Below are 22,152 nucleotides of genomic sequence, written 5' to 3'. Positions count from 1 at the left end.
CCGCCTGCCGGGAGCAGCGGGCGCCTCCGCCTCAGCTTTAACAGCTGCCAGGGATGGCGCCTGCGCCTTGGCAGGGCGCGCTGCGCGCATGCGCACGGGTGTCCGGCGGCGGCCGCCGGGCGGCTGAGGGGCGGGGTGAGGCGAGGCGGGCGGCGAGGGCCGGGCCGGGCCGGACGCGGCGGGCGGGGCCATAAGAGTCGGTGCGGGCTCGTCTTCCGCCTCACTACAGCTGTCTGGACTTGGTCGGGCCCGTGCTGGGGGTGGCTGTGGTACGGCCGTCGCTGTTCGGCTGCGTAACTCTCCCCAGCGCAGAACGCGGCCCTTCCCTTCCCCTTAGGGCCAGCGGCGGGGATGGGTTCCCGGGCGTCCACGCTGCTGCGGGACGAAGAGATCGAGGAGATCAAGAAGGAAACGGGCTGTGAGTGCGGGGGCAGTGGGGCGAGGTGGGCCGGGAAGTGCTGCGGGGGCTGGGCGCCTGGAGTGGCGTCTGTCCGCTGGCGGCTGCGCGGCCGGCCCTGCCCGGCGGGGGGAGGCGAGCGCAGCCCATGCGTTCCTCGCCGGGCAGCGCCTGGTCCCAGCTGGCCCCGGGCCGGGACCCCGTCGTTCCCGGTGACCGGGGCCAGACACGTCTCGTAGGCCTGCGGAAACCGTCTCTCGATCCGCTCCCCCGCCCCGCCGCCACCCGCTGCCGGTCACCGCGCAGCAGCGGCCCTGGGGCTGGCAGAAACCCGCGGGCAACGCGTCTCCTTTGGTGCTCAGCCGGTCCCCGCTCGCCTGGGGCTGGCAGTATCCACTGGCTGTAAATACAGCTGCTGGTAGCTGAGATGCTCCTCGGGCCGCACTGGACGTGACAGGGGCGGCTGCGGGGGCTGATGTTTGCTTGGCACACTACAAGGCGAAAGCTGTCGTCCAGCCAGCCGGGGGCTGCGAGTCCCTTCGGCTCCTGGCGATGCGAGGGTTGCGGGGGAGACCTCGCGTGGGAGCCGTTCCTATGGCTTAGGGAGGCGAAGGTAGGCTGTACAGCGGCAGCGAGAGCTGAGCGGGAAGAGAGAGAAGCAGTGTTCTTGGTATCTGCAGTATTGCATTCAGTCAGAGATAACTCGTTGGATTTTTGAAGAGTTGTCTGTCTCTGCTTCTGCTGATGAAGTTTCTCTTCAGCAGCTGTTTTAAGCCTGAAAAAAAAACCTCTCGTTATATAGTAATTTTTTTTTCCAAATCTATTGGTTTCATGGGCTGTTACTAAAGTTGCCAGAAGGATATTCAGAATGAATGCTGAGTGGCATTTAAAACCTAAAGGAGGCAATGTAACTTCTGAAAGTTGGGAATGGTTAACTAAAAAAAAAAAAAAAAACAAACCAAAAAACCAGTTGAAATTCCTCCACTAGTCAGCAATTGGGAGAGTGTTATTCAGGCTGAACTGTAGTATATAGCTGCTTTATCTTATAGTGAAGTTGTTTTCCATAAACATAAAGTACCTTAGGAAAGGTAAAACTCAGTGTTGTTAATTTGGCTGACAGAATGGTTGCCTATCTGAGAATTCTAGCAAATACTGAATTATAGTAAGTGGCGGGTGCCCTCCTGACTAGTTGGAGAGGGGAGGTCATAATATCATAGGTATCACTTTGCTGTTTCCCCCCCCTCTTCAGGTAAACAAGGTCTTCCCAGATCACATTTTTTTCCTGCTTATGCTTGCTGATCTGTTCTTGCTACATAAAAATACTTTCCCCAGTTTTCTTTCCAACAGAAATGGTATCATATATTCATTTTAGATGATATTTTATTTGTGTCAGGAAAATGAGTGGCTACAGAAAAGGAGTGGAAGAAAATTAAAAGAGTACTGGCTAGCGTGATGAACAGCTGAGTAAGTTAGCATAGTTTCCATCATCCTTTTTCCGTCTATCAAGGGAGCCTTCTACAGGAAGGCTGTGATAAACAAGTAGGAATGTCAAAGTCTGCTTATCCAGCAAGAACTTACTGGGATTTTTTCTTTTTATTTGCAAAGATCATAGGGTAAAGGTAGCCTCACTTCACTTATAAAGATGCTTTAAAACCAAACCCCAAATCTAGAATGTTCTTGCAAAAGATTTTACATTTTTCCCTTGTGGCAGTATTTGATTTATTGTCAGTGGTGTTTTATTCCTAAACTTTTACTTACATGATAGTTAAATAAATACCATTAAGATGGCTACATAGGCATTCTAAGGAATAAAACTGCTCACCTCTAGTGAGCCTCTAAATGCTTTTTTTATCTTCAAAATGGGGAGTTTAAGGTTGTGATCAGCAAGTTTAAGCTTTGTGGCCTGAATTTAGTTCATTTTCCTGTGTTTTTACTATTCGGTTTTATAAGTAATGCCACTTTGTCAATCAAGCATTGCTAATCTCTGACTCACACTTCCTCGTAAGTCGTCACAGTGTGTCTGGTTGACTTTATCAAATCTTTCTTTTTTTTTTTTTTTTTTTTTTTTCCCCAGGCTGTAATCACAGTCTACTAATGTGATTTTCCTCTGCCTTTTATACTTCTCTAGGTAGACAGAAAATTCCACCAAGCTCTTAGCACTGTTATATACTTCATATAGGTGCAAGTATTTATCCAAGGTAAAAGGTGGGGGAAAAAAAAGCCTGGGAAACTGGTTTATCTGGAACAAAGTTCACAGGGAGAATACTAAGTTAATGTTACTGCGTAGAGTATCCTGTGGTTTGTTAGAGTCTTGATACTGATAGTAACTTTACCTACTACGGAGTCTGAGAAAGGGACTTCGTAGACATGAGACAATTTGACAGTACTACATGTCCATCTTGAACTGATGTTCTGGTAAGTGCTCCTAAGGATTCTTTTTTGGCCTCCTTACTGTGAAACATGACTTCTTCAGTTCATCAGGGATAAATACGAAGCACTGGACAGAACACTTAACCAATTTGATTGAATTCAACTATGGAATTATACAACTTTTCTCTTGTTCAATTTTATATAGCACAGAACTGAATAGCTAATGACATTAGCATGAGTGATAAACCATATGTTAGTGTTCTTTGGCTGAACAGATATCTTTTAGGGAACTTGAAGCATAGTCTTTCAAAAGCCAAACAGTGATACTTAATGTCTTGAATGAAATCTAATTTTGAATTACAGTTCTATATTAACTTATTTATTTTGTGGTGAAAAACCCTTCTTAGCATAATAAGTTTAGAAACATCCACAAAAGTAATGTTTCCAAGAACTGGGGAATAACGTGTCCACTAAAACCTCTACTTAGTGACAGAAAATCTCCATCAAGTTCTCAGTAACAGGTGCTAAGCCTGAAGTTGACGATCCTAAATCCTATATGATGTTGTATGGCATTTTTTTGCTTTGCCTATAAACATTTGGAAATTTGAGTTTGAAAAAACCTTCAAGTAGTCCTAATTGCTTTTGTATTTCAGTAACAATTATAAGAAACAGATGAGAAGTCCAATATGTTGCTCGTCTGCATTCTGTTGCAAGCTTTTGGAAAGCCATTGGAATGCAATAGTATTCAAACTATTTGGTTCACACCCTTTTTTTCCCAGGCTTTGAAGCAGTCTACCTAAGGATTAATAATAAACTAATGCTCATATCAGAGCTTAGGAGAAAAAATATTTTAGTGGTAGCAGGTGATAGATTTTTCTGATGGATACTTATGTATTTTCTAAGTATATAAATATCATATATGAGTTTATGCTAATATTTTAGACAAGAGATTCAGAGTGTCTAATTGCAAAAAACCTCATGATTTAACAGAAGTCAAATAGAGGGTATGGCTCCTTTCCTAGAGGTCTTGACTTAAATTTTTAGAAGGACCTTAGTGGGATAGCAGTATAGATAAAATTGTCTTTCAGCTGGCTTTAAGCCTTAAACTTTGATTTTTAAGAGCAGTCCTAAATTGCAGATCTTATTTCTGATTCTCCTATGGCCAGGAGGGAATATCAAAATCTTTATTTTGCATGAGAAGGCTCTGAAAAGTGTCTAGTAATGCAGTTTTCATGGAGAATGACATCCAAAAAGGAAACTTGGAAAGAATACAGTGGTGAACCTGAATCACCTTTTTCTCAGATAGCCATGATATGCTTTTTATCTAGCATGATATTGATGAGAACACCTCTTCTCCTATCAATAGCTACATAGTATTTATTGTGTACTAGCTGTTATGAGTATGGAATTGCTGACATTAGTTTGGAAATAGTAGCTGACTGGAATTCTCATCACCCTCTTTTCTTTCCAGGGAGGAGTGGCAAGTATAGGGCTCCTTATCAGAGATGTAACTCCAGGCTATTTTTTTTTCATCATCAGTTGCTGTTATTGCATATCTGAAACACTAAATCAGAAATGCAGAAATCCAAAGTATTTAAAATACTAATGCGTGCTTTCTGTGTGTGTGTGTTGCTTAAGTTGAAATTGAGCAAGCTCCCAGTCTAATTGTAGAGCAGTTGCCTTAGGTGGAACTGAGCAAATTGCCCAACCCTATGCAAAGAATGAAAGTTGCCGAGGAGACAAGGAAAAAAGAGTTGCTGGCAGGTCATCCTAAGGGAGGGAACAGTTGAACCTAAACAAATAGCCTGCAGAAAGAACAAACCTGGAAAAAAAAAATTGCCTCAGTTGTCACAGATCAGACAACTGGTATGCAACCTGTTCCCAAATAAGTTTTGGCAAGTGTTGTAGTTCAGCCCCGATCTGGACCAGACTACCTTAGGCCCCCCCTCACTAAACAAAACCATGACAGCAAGTAACAAAAGCATTGTGCTAGTGAAGGCTTTTAAAACAATTGAATCTGAAAATGACACTAAGTACTAGTTTAACATTGTAGAAATTCACATATTTACTGAATAAACATTATAAAATTCAATTTGGTCTTATTTATTGTATTTTTTAACCTCATCTGAAGAGGCTCTGAAAAGCCAAGATCTTCTGTAGGGCGTTCTTTCAGTGTTAAAGGAAAAACTATTCTAGATAGATTTAACCTGCTCCCATCATGGACTGATCTAAAGATCTAGATGTTTAGTATCTTGAGTTGTCTAATAGCTTGGTAATGTTGACACCGTGATGCTAAACTTAATACTGGCTTTGGAATTTCTGTTCCAATTTGCAGATTTAAAAAATCTGCGATAACTTTCTGCTTATTTTGTGTCCCAGCTCCCTCCCAACTTCTTTAGAAATAGGCTTTTAATGTCTGAGAAGCCTGGAAATTATTTTAGTTAACCTCAGAATGAACAAACTGGTTAGATTCAAGCAGTCCTGTAAAGGAAGAAAAGTGATCAGGTGTAAAGTCTCTCTGACTACTTTCCAGACACAGAGAAACTGAGTATGCTTTCCATCTTTAGGTGGAAAAAGACAACAGGAGTAGAGATAAGCAAAGGAGAAGATACTACAGCGGAGGTCTGCGGTGTCGTGAATGATGTAGAGGTCATCAGTGAAGGCTGTGTCCAGGTTATTGCTAGCCATAAAGGAATTAAGGAAAATACAGTGGAACTGTGAATCAATTTTTTGTTTTTTTTTTTAATAGCCTTTTACTGAATCAGATAACCAAAGAATGTTAGAGACAAAAATATAAATGAATAGAAGGCAGAGTTAGACAGGTTTTTAAAGAATAAGCTTATTTGTGGATTCTTGAATATTGAGATGCAATTTACAGCTCAAGAAGTCTGTAAAGTGCTGATTGCTATGTGCTTCCAATGTAACTTGTTTTGTGTAATTGTTTTTTTTAATGTGGCTTCTGGCAACAGAGTAGTTCAGTGTAGTAAGGTCAGATCCTATGAGGAATCATTGACATGCTAATTTGTGTTTCTTCTTTCCTTTTTTTTTTTTTCCCCTTCAGTCTCCCACAGTCAAATCACCCGCTTGTACAGTCGCTTCACCAGCCTAGACAAAGGAGAAAATGGCACTCTTAGGTGGGTATCCTCAATAATTCGGCTGTCCTTGCATTGACACATATCTGTAATGGTGGCTTGCTGTTGCAGAATGCCTACATGTTTTCCTCATACATCAGTGAGGCTATTATAACAGGTTCATTCGTACCTGTCTACATGGACATTCAAGTTTGTTTTCTTTTATGAAAGGTCAGGAGAAATCTAATTGTCAAACTGAGTCAGGGTGCTCTAAATACCGATTGTCTTTACTGTGGTGCTGAGCGTTTGTAGCAGTTAATACAAGAAAGGTCAGATTTTGTATTCAAGGTCTTACGAGAAATGTTTGGAAATGTTAAACCACATTTTTAGATTAATATTTCTTACCTTTCTTTATATGTTACCTCTAATTATTACAAGAATGGTTCAAGTATGTTGTTTTCATCCTGACTTTCATAACAAAAAGATAATTTATGTTTTTGAGAGCATGGGCTCTTAATTGTTTCTGATACCCAGTGTCTTTTCATGTTACTTTGATCTGCAAGCCCTTTACTATTCTTAACTTTGCACCTCTTGTTAAACACCTGTGTCTGTTAGTATGCTCAAAAATAAAGAGATGGAACTAAGTCACTGAGACTAAACAAATACACATTTTATTCTTTAAAGTAGTAGTTCAGGAAATTCCAAGACCTTTAAAGTATTTGTCTTCTGTCTACAATTTGAAAACTAGAGAAGTGAACCAGTTTCCTACAGCTTAATCAGTTAAATAAAGATAAGGCTTAAACTTAATCTGCAAAACATTTGTCACTTTGATGGACTGAGTTTGCTGGAAAGAGTATTCTGAACTGAAAGGTAAACTCCAGTGGGATGATTGCGTGTTAAAATATGTCTCTGCCTACTGTCTTTATTCTCTAGCCTTCCCTGCTCTGGTTGTTGTATTGCGTGTTGATACTGGCATGCTTTTTATTTACTGAACTAATTATGAATTCTGCTTGTACTAAATTGCTTATTACTCTTCTCTTCTGATGTTGTTTATGGATTACACTAATATTATGGAAACATATGACAAATGCGAGCTGCCTGTGATTGCACCAGAGGTGCAATTTTGTGACCAACGTAGCTGATCTAAGACCATGCTGCCACTGAAAGTCTTGCTTTTCTGTGTTAATGCTGGTGCTCAAGGATCATCTTTGGAAACTAACCTACAGCTTTGAAAACTTGCCAGGCAAAACAACAAAAAAGGAATCTGATCAGTGTTCAGCTGGATTTTGTTTCCCATTCACTATATAGATGCATATGTTAGAACCAATGTATGGCAAAGCTGGAGAGAATGCAGGAGAGAGTAGGAAGGGGGAAGGGACCCCGTTGTAGCACAGTATGCAGGGTCTGGCTGGAGTGGAGTTAATTTATTTCATAGCAACTCTATCCCAGTCAAACCCAATAAACGTAGATTTGGGGATCACCTGGAGTTTTGTATGTGATTTTGCAAAATGTGATTATAGGATGCACTATAAACCTATAAAAGCTAGACCTACCTATAAACCAACCGACTGTAAAGCTAGAATTGCTGCTTAGTGTATCTTACAACTGGTCACCTTTATCTTCTGTCTTTGGCGGTACTGCCAGCTTACTGCGATTTACTTTCCTGAAGGAAATATGCAGTTCCTTCTGGTGCCACAAATTGCTGACTTTTCAGTTAATGTTTGAGTAACTGGTTGTGGAGTTGTACTGTAAACAGGACTACTGAGTGATTATTTTTGGTTAAAAATACTCTCCCTCCCTTTTTGGCTTGTGTAGGTATTTTTAAGCTGACTGACTCCAGTGATTTGGGACTGTGGCTGTACTGTAAATGTCTGGACTTGCATAGCTGAAGGGATGACAAAATGGATTGTGGGTGTGTAAACAATTGGCTTGTGATGGGGTGGGCGGGAACTTCTTAAGCCCACTCTGTCACCAGAGCTAACGTGTCATATAAATTGTAGCATTGGCTAATTGGCAGTTGTGACATAATCATCAGCTGATGGTATTGTAGGTAAGGTTAATACTACTTATGTCTCAAAATTAAATTACTTGAAAAAGAACATTAACAGCCTCTTCAGACTCTGCATGTGGGCTTAGTCTTCACTGATCAATAAAGCTAATGGCTGCCAGGCTAGTCTAGCACAATTTGAACCTAGCACACATTCTTCCTCAACTCGTTCCCACCCTCCCCCCGCCCCCCCCCCCAATTTTAAGTTGCCCCCTTAAGTCCATAAACCTTATATAAACTTTGAAGTGATTGTACTCAGTTTACATAAGAGGAATAATTAATTAAATATGATATGAATGTCTGTTGTGCAATACTTAGTTTCATAGTGTTAGTATCAGGAGGAGTTTGACTTTCATTGTCAATAATCGTGTGGTACTTGGGAAAGGAAGTGAAGTTTGTTTGGAAAATCCCAGCAACTGTGCAAACTGTGATCCCTTAACTTGCAGTCTTGGCTTCTAAGCATGGTTTGCTCCCAAATGTGGCTGACTTAGTGACATTCAGATTTTGAAACCTGTCCTGGCACCCACACTATGTCGAAACCATTAAGTTTAAGTAATGGAAAACTCTTTCCTGAAAAAAAACAATAAGGGTAGAGTAAGAACTACAGCTTGGAAGGTCATAAATGTTGGTTTCTGAAATACTGATCAAAGAGAACTTGTTACTTTGAGACAAGTGAGATGAAGTTATCACTTCCTTACTACCATCAAGCAGTTTAGAAGGCATGTCTTACGTTTGTTTCCTGTGAGGAAGAATGGTTGTTTCAATAAGGATGACTTATACCTTTGACTTACAAGTCAGATGTGATAGAAATCACTCACGTGACTGTGATCAGTAAAGGAAGTGTTAGGCAGTTCTTTATGGCATGAAATAAATCTTTAGATGTGTACCACCCTTCTGAAGAAGGGGAAAAGCTGTGCTGTCTTTCTTATCTATGTATTTACGATGGGCAAGGGAAAGAGCACTTTGTACAGAAGATCTGGTAGATGATGATTAATCCTGATGGTTAGAGAAGATGGGTGGTTCATTCTGGAACTATAATCAAAAGCTGAAATCTTTCCTAGCCAGATGTTTCTATCCAGTGTGCCTGTGTGCAGTTCAAGGCACTTTCTTTATAGAGTTACATAAATGAGACCTGAGAGAAGGGTATTGATGGAGACAAAATTTCATATACCTGGGTTTTGGCTTTTTATTTTTCCCCTCTCCTCCTTATCCTCTAAATGACTACAGCCATGGTTACTGATTAACTCTTATAAGTTCTTTAAAAGTGTAGGAAAATGTTGTATTTCTCTTTAGCTTCAGTTTTCCAAAACAAAATAAGTTAGCTCCCTCAGACTTGCACCTTCTGAATGAAACCAGGTTGTAAAAGCCAGGACAAAGCTGTTCCTTTGAAAATTCTTTTGTCACCTTTGATTTCAATATTTTGACATGCTGAGTTGCCAAAACAAAAGGTTGATACCCTTGTATGTTCTTAGCTACATCTAAATTGTGAAACTTGAAACATACTCTTTCTGCATACATCCTAACTATAAGGCAGGAGGAAACCAGTGTGCATGTTTTTCTTTACATTCTGGTTTCCAAGATGAGGAAATTGAAGTGTATGGCAAGGTTAAGTATGTACTTGCTTCTGTGAGTCTCCTTGTTGGGCTGGTACTGAAGTGTACACCACACAAGAATACATCTGCTCCAAAATTTGTCTACTAGTAAGTAGCTCTAGACAGACACCTGTAGAGCTATAAAAAGGAGATACTTGTCTAAACTGCTCCTTTTGCACGGAGCTTCCCACTTACCGTGGTTTCTTCCGCACTTGGAAAATGACAGGTTAAGCACTTCAGAAGTATTTTTTTTTACTGTTCAGCAATTGGTATGGCTTGATGAGTGTCGTAGAATAAATGGAGGACAAGCATTCTGAAAGCTGATACATGAGGAGGATAGACATGCTGAGCTGTTTATGCATATCTCATGCTTATGAAAGCTGTTCACAAGATGATGTCTGCTGGAGAACTTCAGAAAGCCTCTGGTCCTGAGAGAAGGCTAACAAGAGCTAGCTGGGCCATTTGCTAATCTCTGTCAGTGAACTGAGACATCTCAGTCTGGCAGGGTGTCAGGCTTGTTCTCATTAGTTCAAACTGATATTGCAAATTTCCAAGTAGAACATAAGAGCTAGCTCTCTGAATGTGGAGTTCTTTACATTTTGCTTCAGAAAATGCAAAGAATTTTTAGCTTTTTCTAAAACAGACAAGATGGGCAGGATATGAGTTTGGATTGGAAAATGATAGGGTACTAGGATAATCTATACTTCCATCCTCAACCATGCTTTATTCACACGGCTTTCCCTGCCCCTTCCCCTCCATGCTCATCTAATTATCATATTTACTTTTATCTTACTTCTTGGCCTAATGTTTATAAACCGATTACTCCTCTGATAGTTAAGCAACTTCTTAAATTCATATAGAGCATGTGTAAGGATAAAGATAGATGAGATGGCTGATATGGTGGTGTAAAAGGACGATGTCCATCCTCTTTCCCTATCATTTCTCCAGGCTCCCAGCACCTCTTTGTCAGCTGTGGTGCTGTTAGATTTTTTTAAAGTTTTTTAAACTGCTTCAAGTTGCTAATTCAACAGAAGATAATTGAGACACAGAAGGTGGGGAGTTTTTTGAGGGTTTAATGAGATACATGAGACCACCAGAAGGTTTGAATGACAAAGCTGATGTTAGCAAGGAGAGGGAGCAATGAAACCTCTTCAGCAGTAACCTGTTAAATCTGTTTGACCATCTCACATGATACACCTTACTTCATAGAATCATAGAATGGTTTGGGTTGGAAGGGACCTTAAAGATCATCTAGTTCCAGCCCCTCTGCTGTGGGCAGGGACACCTTCCACTAGACCAGGTCGCTCAAAGCCACATCCAACCTGGCCTTGAATGCTCCCAGAGATGGAGCATTTACAGCTACTCTGGGCAACTTATTCCAGTGCCTCGCCACCCTCATAGTGAATAATTTCTTTCTTAAATCTAATCTAAATCTACCCTCTTCCAGTTTAAAACCATTATCCCCTGTCCTGTCACTACATGGCTTTGTCAAAAGTCCCTTCCTAGTTTTCTTTTAATTATTAATTCTTACTTCTTTTAATTTTTTTCCTTTTTCAAGTAATTTCTTGTTACCTATATCCTCTGGACATTTCCTTTCTGTTTCACATAGGATTTGTTTTCTTTCCTTTGTTTTTACTTTCCTTCAGCTCAAGATAGCCCTACCCTCCTCATCCGTGTTGAGGGAACAGTACTCTGCTGCTATCTAGAACAAGTAAAAATAATGGGGCAGGGGGAAGAAGGGTCTAGTAGGTTTCTTGCAGCCTTTGGGGTAAGGTAGAGAAACCTCTACAGTAGGGGTCTGCCATGTGCCTTGGAGGGTATACTCATTCTTAGAGATACTTGTCTTACTTAGGCATGTTTTGCAGTAAGGAATTTGTAGATTCTACGTGTGAATGCACTGGCATATATGTTAAATGGTTGGCCTGCCTAATGATAATGTGGAGTTAAAGGTTGCTTTTCACGCTGTATTTAAGCAAGGATTTAATAGAAGCCACCTTCCTGGAAAGATCTGTTAGAAGAGCCTTATTGCTATGGCACAGGAACACGGAAGTAAAGGGCATCACATTTCCTGTAAGCTCCAGCCTCAGCCAGGCGAAGTTGGTCCCTAATGACTGCAGGAAGCCTTAGTTTATGAAGTGGAGAATAACTTACCTCATGCATTCATTTACTTTTATGGCTGTTACAGCTATTTCAATTATACCACTCACTCAGTAATGCGCTCTTAATAAGCAAAAAAGGTCTACTGCAATCCTGATAATGACAAGAAAAATAGATTTGAAACTTGGCGAGTTATTTGTGGTTAATTGTTAATCTCCTATTAGAAAGCAGAACAACTGGAGGCTGAGATGCTGAGCGTAAATTGAGGCTGAATACTAAAAAGTAGGGATATGCAAGTAAGAAGTTCTGATGCATTAGGATTTTACTCTAAATGGAAGAGAGGGCAGCTGCTGCTTTTATCTTGTAAATGTTAGCATTGACACTGAAGTCCTGTTGTTAAGAGTTACTAGGACATAGGCAGGACACGCAGTGATGTGGAAAACCTAAATCGCTAATGCATACTTTGCCCTTCAGCTATAGTTTAAAATGCAGAGGTCCTCAAGGGCCTTCTAACAAGTTGGTCATGTTACACAGATGTTAACTTTGCCTATTAAAAATAATTCAGACTTGATCAGAGCAGAAGTTTTCTGGGATAGCTTAAAAATACAGTCAGGTCGCTCTATTAGAAGGTCAGACAGTTTAACCATGTTGTAACAGGTGTATTACAGCTGGGACTCTAAACAGTGCTGTGGTGTGACTGAGTACAAGGAGTGCTTAAGAATGTGTTTAAAACTAGAACATCTTGCTTCTGTGCCTTTCCCAGGCTAGACTAGTGACAAAGGAGTTAGCTAACCTTCCCCCTGACCCCCCCCTCATTTTTAAGCTCACAGTACAATACAATACAGTACAATGCAAGGTGAGTATACTTACATAATCTCAAAATCTGTTTGAGTTTACTTTACTCTGCCAGTTCTTTGGTGTATCAAACCTTGTTGCTGATTCATTTAGTGGGTATAGTTTTCAAAAGTAGCAAATGTTTAGTAACCAGGTTAGAGACTTTGACTCAAACTTCAAAACCAGCAGGACTGCATTTGACTTGAAGGGAGTTGCCAATATTTCTGGAGATTGGGCCGGAAACTTCAAGTTATGCATCCAGACAGAACAGACTTTTTTACAGCTTTACTCCATTGCTGTTATCTTTGCAATTTAAAACCTAAATGATTGTGGAGTACATCTTGTACTAACTGATAAATTGCTGTGCTCTGTTGTAGTGGGAAGAAAACCCCAAACAAAAAAAAAACAAACCCAAACCTGTTGACCGAAGTATTCACCAAGATGCACTTAGAGTCTGCCTTGGTCACACCAAGATTATCCCGCTTTCCTGTCAGTAACGTTCTATTAGGTTGAAAGAAAATAATTGTCAGTGTAACTCTAGTAATACAATGAACTCTATGTTCATGTCATACTGATCTAAAATGTATTCACATCAATACAGCTCATGGTGTCTTCCAGGTCAGAAAAAGCTATAACAGTGTAAGCGTAGCTGTGTTTATACTACACTGTGTACATGTAATCATAAGCAGAAAAGAGAATGTCTGGCAAGAGCAGTGAGTGTTTGCAAGGTACTGGTGAAGTTATATTTAGTGTACAGACCCCTGTCAAAGTCTAAATTTACTACTTTAAAATAGGAGTGCTGCTTGGTGAAAGCTAAAATAATCTGAAATTTGGTGTTTATAATAAACATTTTTATTAGAATATGTAGATCACCTGTGGTATGTTTTGGAGGAGTGTGGTATTGTCCCAGAAGTTGGAACAGGGTAGTCTAGAAAAATCATGCCAACTCAAATGATTCAGTACCAAAATAATTATTAAAAAAAATACTGTTTTCATTTTGTAGCCATATTTTATTTCAAAGCCATTTCAGAAGCTTTCCTTTCCTTATATTGCAAGCTAGTTGGCATCGTTACAGGAAGGTTTCTAGCACAAACAAGGTTAGCATCTGAGAAGTGCTGTTAACGTGATAAAGGAACCTGCTAGTCTGTAATGTAATACAGGCTTGACATTTTCTTTTGTGTTGTTTTGTGCTATTAGTCATAAAGAAAACATGATTTAAACAAGTTGCATTTTAAAAGTATCTTGCTGCAGAAATAGAACCCAAGGGATGTTTTACTGTGAATTCTTTTAAAGCAACTTTTTTCTCCTCTGACTTCAACTTTATGCAGATTTCTTGTGTTCTTGCTTTACTTAGCCGTGAAGACTTCCAGCGGATTCCAGAGCTTGCCATCAATCCACTGGGAGACAGAATTATCAATGCTTTCTTTCCAGAAGGGTGAGTTCCAATGGACTGAATTTGTGAGCAGGCACAAAACTTGTAGTTTTTCAGAAGTTTTGATAGGCGTGAAATGCTGATAATTGAAGCTCAGAATGTGAATTTACTAATAACTGAACGCCTCAAACTTGTCATGAAACGTGTGTGGGTACCTTGTTTCCTCAGCATGTTTTCATTCTGTAATGAAAAATAATTCACATCCTTACAAGACTTTTGTGTGCTTTATTCATTGACAAACTCGGGCTTCATGTCACAATTTTCCACTCTTCTTGCTATGTTAGTGAACATTCCTGAAGAAAGTCAAGGGCATATATGGACTTTGGTTCTTAAAGCAAACTTGTAGCAATACTATTTTGTGCTAAGTAGTGTTGCAATTAACTAACTCAGTCTTGTTTTTTCACCTTGTAGCCTCTAAGTTCAGCTTTCTTTGTTTATTTTTAGTTTTTGGTCACATTTAAGACATAGCTTATGACACTTCTAACATAAATCCAAAGAGATGATAAAATTGGCAGTACTATCTCTCTTCAGTATATGTCTCTAGATTGTTCTATGGAATCTGCTGCTGTTCTTGCACACATTTGTCATTACTGATTGAAAATTGGATTGTCTAATCAAATCACAATATCAGCCAATACCAGGCAGGCTTTCTTGGACAGAAAGCAGGAGTCCTGGAAAGTACATAGCTGGTTCCCACAGAAAATAGAAAAGAGAGCTGTATGTCAGAGCAGTGAGCAATGACTGCCCTCACAAGCAGAAGCCAAGGGTGACAGCAAAGCTGGCAGGTGCAGTGTACTCACTGACAAAGGGGCACAGCACCTGAACAAGAAAAGCAGAGCAAGTCCAGTGACCGTCACGTCAGCCAACAGTCTAGTGGTTGCCAGACAAGTGGACAGTGGTGAAGCTAGTCTTGGGTCAGCCCAGGGAATCAGGGTCCAGATCAGCAAGATACATTGCCAGACTCAGGCACAGCTCCAGGATAGCTCAGGCAAGGGCCAAGGTTGAGGGCTTGAACTTAAATAGACCTTGCAGGCAAGGGATGGGGAGCCCTCAACAAGACTTCTCACAGCTTTTTTTGCACATGATACTTCTTAACAGCGTGATCCCTGGTTGCAGCTGTGCTGTATCAGACCTGAGTTGGAGCATAGGCAGCCTTAGGAGGGGGGAGTGGAAGAGTCTGCATGGTCTTGATGCTTTAGACATTCGTAGTGTTCTTTACTGAAATCAAGAACCTGTATAAGCTATGCTAAAACTGACCTGCTGAAATGCTTATGCAGAGAGGACCAGGTGAATTTCCGTGGATTCATGAGGACACTAGCCCACTTCCGACCCATAGAAGACAATGAGAAGAGCAAAGACCAGAATGGACCAGAGCCACTCAACAGCCGAAGTAACAAGCTTCACTGTAAGAAATATGAACCTTCCTATAGAAGCAATTATTTTTCTTTTTCTGTTTTTTGTTGGTTTTTTTTTTTTTTTTTCTGGGAAGGGAGTGAAGAGGTTTGGGGTCTTCTGTACAGTCATTTCTTCTGGAATGATATCCTCTAATACCTGACTTTTAAAATTAACTTGCTAGCTTACCTGTTCAGAATGTCAACAATTGACCCATTCTTGTATTGGAATTTGGTGGAATTGCTTGACTCTTGAGTAATGTTTATGCTTTTGTAAAAGTCTCATGACAGAAGTGTTTCAAAATGGTGTGCATCCAAAGTTATTTCAGACTTAGAAGCCACATCCCACATGTGAATGGGCTTTTCTGCTTCTTTCTGCAGTCTTTCATATAATGTGCTTTTTCTTCACCTTCAGCTAAGTATTTTCTTGTAGTATTTGGATGCCTGCCTACAGTATATGAGCAGAAAGCTCTTGCTTGCTAATCAAAGTTGGCAGCAGCCCTCAGAGCACTTAAAATTTCTGTCATGTTTCATCCAGAATGTAGTAAAAGAGAATGAGTGGTAATGTAAAAATGGTTGACCCTGAAGTTAAAGGATTGAATGTATCTTAATGGTAATTATACTTCCATGACTTGATGCTTTGAAGAAATATTTCTACAAGCAGAGTGCTTGCTTCGGGAAGTACTCATACTGAGTACTTAAGTAAGATTTTTACTTTTTGGCAATAATGTTATTCCTGTATGCAATAATAACACTTTATGGAACTGAACATTAGTTTTATGGTGAATTTAAAATTCTACGCTAATTCTCTTCAAATAATTTATCAATACTTACTTTTTTTTTTAGATGTGTTGTTATGAACAAAAATAATGGGACTTGAATTAAACTGCTTATTCTTTTCTTCCCCATAGTTGCTTTTCGGTTATATGATCTAGATAAAGATGACAAGATTTCCAGGGATGAGCTTCTTCAGGTAAATAGCACAGGGCTGCTTTGAATGGCTCCATCATTACCTTCTCTGTGACTTCACAACCATTTAGAATGAAGAGGGAGAATTACAACAGTCTTCTCAAAAGAACACCTGATGGAATTTGGTGGCTAATTGCTTATCTCTGGTTTAAAGCTTTAGATATAGTATGAGACTTTAATTTGGTAGCCTAGGCTATTCTACCAGGCTGGGAATGCTAGATTCAAATTTAAACTAACGCGTTAGGCTAAGCAGATCCTATTGGAAGTGATACGTAAATATCCAACAAATACACTAAGCCCCTTAAGAACTACTTTCTAGATCTTTCAAAGGTGCTTCTAACAGGACTTCACAAGGACAGTCCTTGAGGTGGATTAGGTTGTTTGCCTGATCCTCTGTGCATCCTCTCAATAGAACAAAAATTCTTGAGATTGCAGCAAAGGTAATCAAAGTTCATCAGTGCTGCATATATGTGAAACTAGGCTTGAGCTAGAAGTAATTACATGCTACTAATCCTGGGAAGTAGATGTTGCAATTTGTGGTTCCTGATGTAGGACAAGGATTTACTTTTGACTGGAACTACCCTCTTCTATCTGTGCAGAAAATGCTTTACTAACTGTAAAGATCAATGGAAGTTATTGTTTGACTGTATACTTAGAAGATTTCTGTAGGCAACAATCTCAAGGAGCAGATACTCAATCAAATGTTGGTATGTTTTGTTGAAAAAAAATAAAATAGACAAAACATTGGAACAAAGCGTATTCATTCCTAGTTCCAAAAGCTTTCTCATATTTCTACCTCTTCCTGCTGCCTAGTGAAAAAGCAGAATTCTTTGTCAAAAGTGGCTACAAAAGGAAGCTGTCTTTCCTGAAAGCCTTGATGTACAAAGGACAAATAGAAGTCTGTCTAGAAATTACTTCCATGGAAATCCTCCAGGGTTGTTCTTGTATTATTTTATTTTGACAGTGTATGCAAGAAAAACAGCACTAAGAATACTTCTGTTCCTGTGTCAATAACAATTTATTTTCTTATTAAAAAAAAATATGTGGACTTCTGTATGTTACAGGTATTACGGATGATGGTTGGTGTAAACATTTCCGATGAGCAGCTGGGCAGCATTGCTGACAGGACAATCCAAGAAGCTGATCAAGATGGAGATAGTGCCATCTCCTTTGCAGAGTTTGTAAAGGTTGGTAAATACATTTTTAATGACTAAATAAAACTGCTCTGTAACGGGCAAGTCATTCAGACTTAAATGCAAATGGAAAAAAAGAGGAAGTTCTTCAAGTAGTTGTGCCTGCAAAAGCAAGCCTTTTTGTAGCTTTTTCTTCCCTTCTTTATCAGGGTTTTTCATATACTGTCAGGGTACTAATGATTAGTCCGTATGTTTGCTCATACTCTTAGATAAGCTACAGTCCTGAATATACTGCAGGATTTTCACTTTTTTTCTTTTGCAACTGCTTCTTTCTAGACAAGTAGCCTGGCTGGCACAGTTACAACGGAGTAATTCTTCTGCTAAAATTGTGCTGATCAGTTTTCACTGACACAACTAGTGACAGTTGTGTCAGTGAAACACTGTTAGTGACACAACTAATACCAGTATTCAAGTTCCTAGCTCTAGTCCTTTAATTTAACATCTTTTGTTAGTGAGGTATAGTGAGGAGCCATTATATAGTTGGTGGATGAAGTTTTTCTACAGCAGAACCATTTCAACTACCTAATAGGATGGTATTGACAAGAGGAACCAGACTCCTCTTGGAGGCAGACAAAAACAGGACAAGAGGCATCAGAAACAAGTTGCAACATGGGAAATTCTGGTTAGCTGTAAGGAAAACTGTTGTACTGCGAGGATGATCATAGCTGCTGAAGATGTAGAACCTCCTTTCTTGCAGATATTTAAAACTTAGCTAGACAAGGCCCTGTGCAACCTGATCTTGCTGGCCTTGCTTGAAGTAGGGGTTGAGGGAGTTGGACTAAAAGACCTCCAGAGGTCTCTTCAAACTTAATTACTCCAGTCCTGGAACACTGAAGTCTACTGCCTCAGCCTGGAGCAGACTAATGTCTTCGTACCTCGGTGCTAATAGCAATTCAGTGAATGAAGTTGCCGCCCCACTCTTAGTGATCTGCGTTAGTGACGCTGTGGTCTTGATTTTAGCTCTTCAATGACTGTGCATGCCCCTTCCTCTGCTCTGTTATCCCTTTTGTTTCCTAGCCATGCATTCCCACACAATCTAATTTTGGGAATCCAAGCCTTTCTGAGCTGTTGGCAGACTGAAACTGCACTAGATACATTTTGGTTGACAGCTGCCTTCCAGCTTTAATGGCTGAAGTTTCTTTCCTTGGAAGGACCTTAGTCCAGAATGAAAAATAGCAGTTTCTAGATGAAAGACTGGCATGCCAAATTGAAGACATCCCAGTTCCTGCCCATTTCCTGTATACTAGAGTAAGAAACCTTGAAGGAGATAAGTATGTACAGTAACTGAAGTAGCTGTTTCTGAATTTTATTGCAGGTTTTGGAGAAGGTGGATGTAGAGCAGAAAATGAGCATTCGATTTCTTCACTGATGGATGGAAAGCCCATTCCTTTATACCCCTACTATATAATGAATAGAACTTCATTTTCTCCTTAGCACCTTCCCCCAGAGCATTGCTACTGGTGTGTATACAGTACATCTCCAACTCCTCCCTGATTTGTTCTACCAATGTGAACATTCCCTGTGCATCAGGATCAAAGGGAAATGGCTGCCATGCAACTTGGAAAGGAGCATTTATTTTTTTTTAAATCTGTTCCTTCAATTTTTCCCCTTTTCTCCCTTGTCTCCTTCTACACTACTGTTTCAGAAAAAAAAAAGTCTCTCCTTATGTACTGCTGTTTAATCTACAAACTGATTCTTCTGAGCTCCAAATCAGAGAATGGAAAAGCAGGAACATGCCACAGAAGTGCCCTCTGAAACACTTTGGAGACAAGCATCTACTGAAATACTAGGTGCAGCGATAATGATTTGCTTTTGATTCCACTAGCAACACCACATTACAGCTGCCTCTTCCTCCTCCCCCCCCCCCCCCCCCCCCCCCCCCCAGTTTGGCTCTTTACATGCAGATTTGTTTCTTCATTGCTTCCAAATCTGCCTTTTACTTGAGAACTTCTCGATTTCTGTGGCTTCATTGTACAACTAACACTGAATGCATGATGATAGTCTAGAGTTCTTTAAAGTACTGTGAATAGATTTTATTCTTTTGTAGGATGAATTCACAGGGACAATAGGAGAATCTGTGGTGGAGACAGGCTGTGATGTCCTCAAAAGGAATAGGAATTCTGCACTAAGTCACTTAAATTGTTCCAGTAGCAGATGCAGAAACTTGTTTCTCTCCTCTGAGTGGCTTGCACGCTTGACAGCCAGTGGACCATGAAGTGCCCTCTCCAGGTTGCTTTGCTCTAGGATTCCTCCTGTCATCAGGGTGGTTTTGCCTCTGAAAGTGTAAACTTGTTTACCAGTGTACATAATGCAAGAAAACTAGTCATGCCAAAATCTGGATTTGTAGTTCTGTTACTGCCCCCTGGTAGGAGTGTCATGAAACATAGTACTGTTGTAGTGGTTTGGATTTTTTTTTGTTTGGTTGTTTTTTTGTTTGTTTTTTTGTTTGTTTGTTTTTGTTTCATTTTGTTTCTCTTTTTTCAAACCTAGTGGCCTGGATATTCAGTAATGATTTACATTTTCCAGTATGGAAGTCCTGGTCTGTAAACTTGTGTTGAGGGTGGTAGTTGTGTTTATGAAAGCTCTGGCATAAGAACATAATTTGGAAGTACATATTATCCTAAATATTTCAGAATATATTCTACACAAATCTCCCTGCAATTGTAAAATGATTAATACCATTAATACAATGCTGATAAATTCAGGAGATCAAAATTATTTAAGGTTCAATAGTGACGTAATTTTTTGTAGCTAGACTGGCAAGTGATCTCATCTAGTTCAGTTGGAGTGTCCTAGAGTCTGGAAGGTCCTCCCAATAAAGCCAAAAAACTCTGGGAGCCTCTTTATTGAAGAATCACAGTTATAACTGCTTCTGTCATGAGTTAACATTTCTCTAAATACTTACCAGTCTAAACCTACTCTTAAATGTGCATTTCCTCTTCCCCCCCACCCCCCCAGTTCCTTTTAAGCACCACTTGTGTTGGAGAATAACATGTAAGTCTCTGAAGGATTTTTGATTTGTTTTAAATTAAGGAATTGTAGAGTGAAACATTGCACTTCATTGTTTGTGCAGTGCAGCACAATTCCAGAAAGAAATGTAAATTAAAAACCTCTACTCTGCATGAGAAAGAAACATTACAGTTTTATGACCATGTCATGTAAAACAGGAATGTAACAATGTTAATAGATTGAAAAGTAAAAAAAAAAAGTGTTTGTAGGCTTTCGGATTTGCTTAAAAGTAGATGTTGCTCTCTTCTGGCTATATAGTTGTAACCTACAGTTGTGCCTTACTGTCCCAGTGAGACTTAATATTGTATTTATCAATCCATAAATAAACCTTCCACTGTATTTAAAAAAAAAAAAACAACACAAAAACAAACAAACCAAAACAACTAAAACTATTTCTGTATGGTAATTTACTATGTTTTAGTGACTAGAAAAGTTAAATACCAGTAGAATGGTGCTAGCAGGCATTACAGATCAATTGCTTGTAACTGAGCTTGTTTTCAGAGTGTTAACAATCCTCTCTTCTGCTGGTAGAGGAATCTAGTGCAAACCACGTGCTCCAGAAGATGGGACACACTCATAGTACTGCACTGTGGATCCCATAACATGAGCTTTACACCTCTCCATGGTTCCAAACTAGGCTTCCCTTCCCCCAGTGTTGTAGTGTTGTTCTAATTAAAGGGTAAATAATACCAGTGCTACTTTGTGATGTCTGTCCTTACAAGCCCCCACCTTAGACATCGGCTGTTTGTGCTAATATGCTTTAAGGTGAACACAAATACTCTAATAGGTGTGCAACCAAAAAAAACCCACAACCGAAACGAAGACCAACTAACCTTCTTGTGATAGACAGAAAAACCGCCAACCATCAGAATTTAACTTTGCTGTTAGCTGTATTAAATCACATGGCAGCCACTGTATCTTGCTCAGTGGTCTGAAATCTGCATACTTGCCATGTAACCTAAGGTGATAGACAGTAAGAGGAGGAGTCTTACAGAGCTGAGATCTTAAATTTTAAAACTGTTCAAAACTGAGCTGTATGGCTATGAGCAGGTAGTTTTACCATACCTGATTGCTTGTAGAAAGTGACTTAAGGTAATTTCTACAAGCAAAGGTCTATGAAGGTTAAAGCTTTGAAGAGGGATATGATTATCAGCTCAAAGGCAGAACTACCTAATATTTCACTTTATCCTTTGAAAAAGCAGTATAGGGGATAGGTGCTTACATACAGATGAACCACTTTCCAGTCTACTGGTAAATAGGAAATAAAGTCTGTTTTCAAATCTGTGAGCTCAGGTTAGTTATGTTGAGGATCTCTGGGTGGTTGGCTGCAGCAATCTATGGTTACAATTACTTTTCTGTAAATGTTAAGAGTATTATGAAGATGACAGAAGACAGAAGTAGGTTTGCTAGCTAATCAATGCAGAAAGGTGGCAAATCAGTTGACTTAAATAGCTGTAGGCCCATTAGCTTGGCATCAAGTCTGGGCAAAACAAAAGAATCGGAGTGCGGGATTTGATTCATGAAGAGCAGGAGTAAAAATAATGATAGTTTCCATAACTTTACAACAGAAAATTACTTTAAAAGTCTGCTTTCAGTTCTCTGAAACTACAACTTTGGTTGTAAATGATATGTGGATATAATATTTAAGTTGGCAGAAGTGTTTCATTTAAGCTGATGATCTGCATTAAAACACTACATAGTAGAAAAGTGCATTAAATGGATCAAGATTTCCACTGAAATGGCTTGTAGT

General features: G+C 39.8%; 1 protein-coding gene across 1 annotated transcript; it reads left to right on the top strand.

The window, feature by feature from the left end:
- Positions 1-143: 143 nt before the first annotated feature.
- Positions 144-21,094, top strand: CHP1 (calcineurin like EF-hand protein 1). The gene is made up of 7 exons (XM_086748652.1): positions 144-418; positions 5,829-5,901; positions 13,763-13,843; positions 15,118-15,245; positions 16,143-16,204; positions 17,265-17,387; positions 18,709-21,094. The coding sequence occupies exons 1-7, from the start codon at positions 352-354 to the stop codon at positions 18,760-18,762; spliced, it is 588 nt and encodes a 195-aa protein (XP_086604778.1). The 5' UTR covers positions 144-351; the 3' UTR covers positions 18,763-21,094.
- Positions 21,095-22,152: the final 1,058 nt, after the last annotated feature.

Source organism: Chlamydotis macqueenii, chromosome 5 (assembly GCF_036417535.1).
Source record: "Chlamydotis macqueenii isolate bChlMac1 chromosome 5, bChlMac1.mat, whole genome shotgun sequence".
NCBI lineage: Eukaryota > Metazoa > Chordata > Aves > Otidiformes > Otididae > Chlamydotis > Chlamydotis macqueenii.
The sequence above is the reverse complement of the archived record's forward strand: the minus strand, read 5'-3'. Positions and strand labels throughout refer to the sequence as shown.

Bases quoted from the DNA above. Each gene is read 5' to 3' on its own strand.
- CHP1 (XM_086748652.1), top strand. From the start codon at position 352: ATGGGTTCCCGGGCGTCCACGCTGCTGCGGGACGAAGAGATCGAGGAG. The intron at 13,844-15,117 runs GTGAGTTCCAAT...ATGCTTATGCAG, and splicing joins AATGCTTTCTTTCCAGAAGG to AGAGGACCAGGTGAATTTCC. The intron at 15,246-16,142 runs GTAAGAAATATG...TCTTCCCCATAG, and splicing joins CCGAAGTAACAAGCTTCACT to TTGCTTTTCGGTTATATGAT.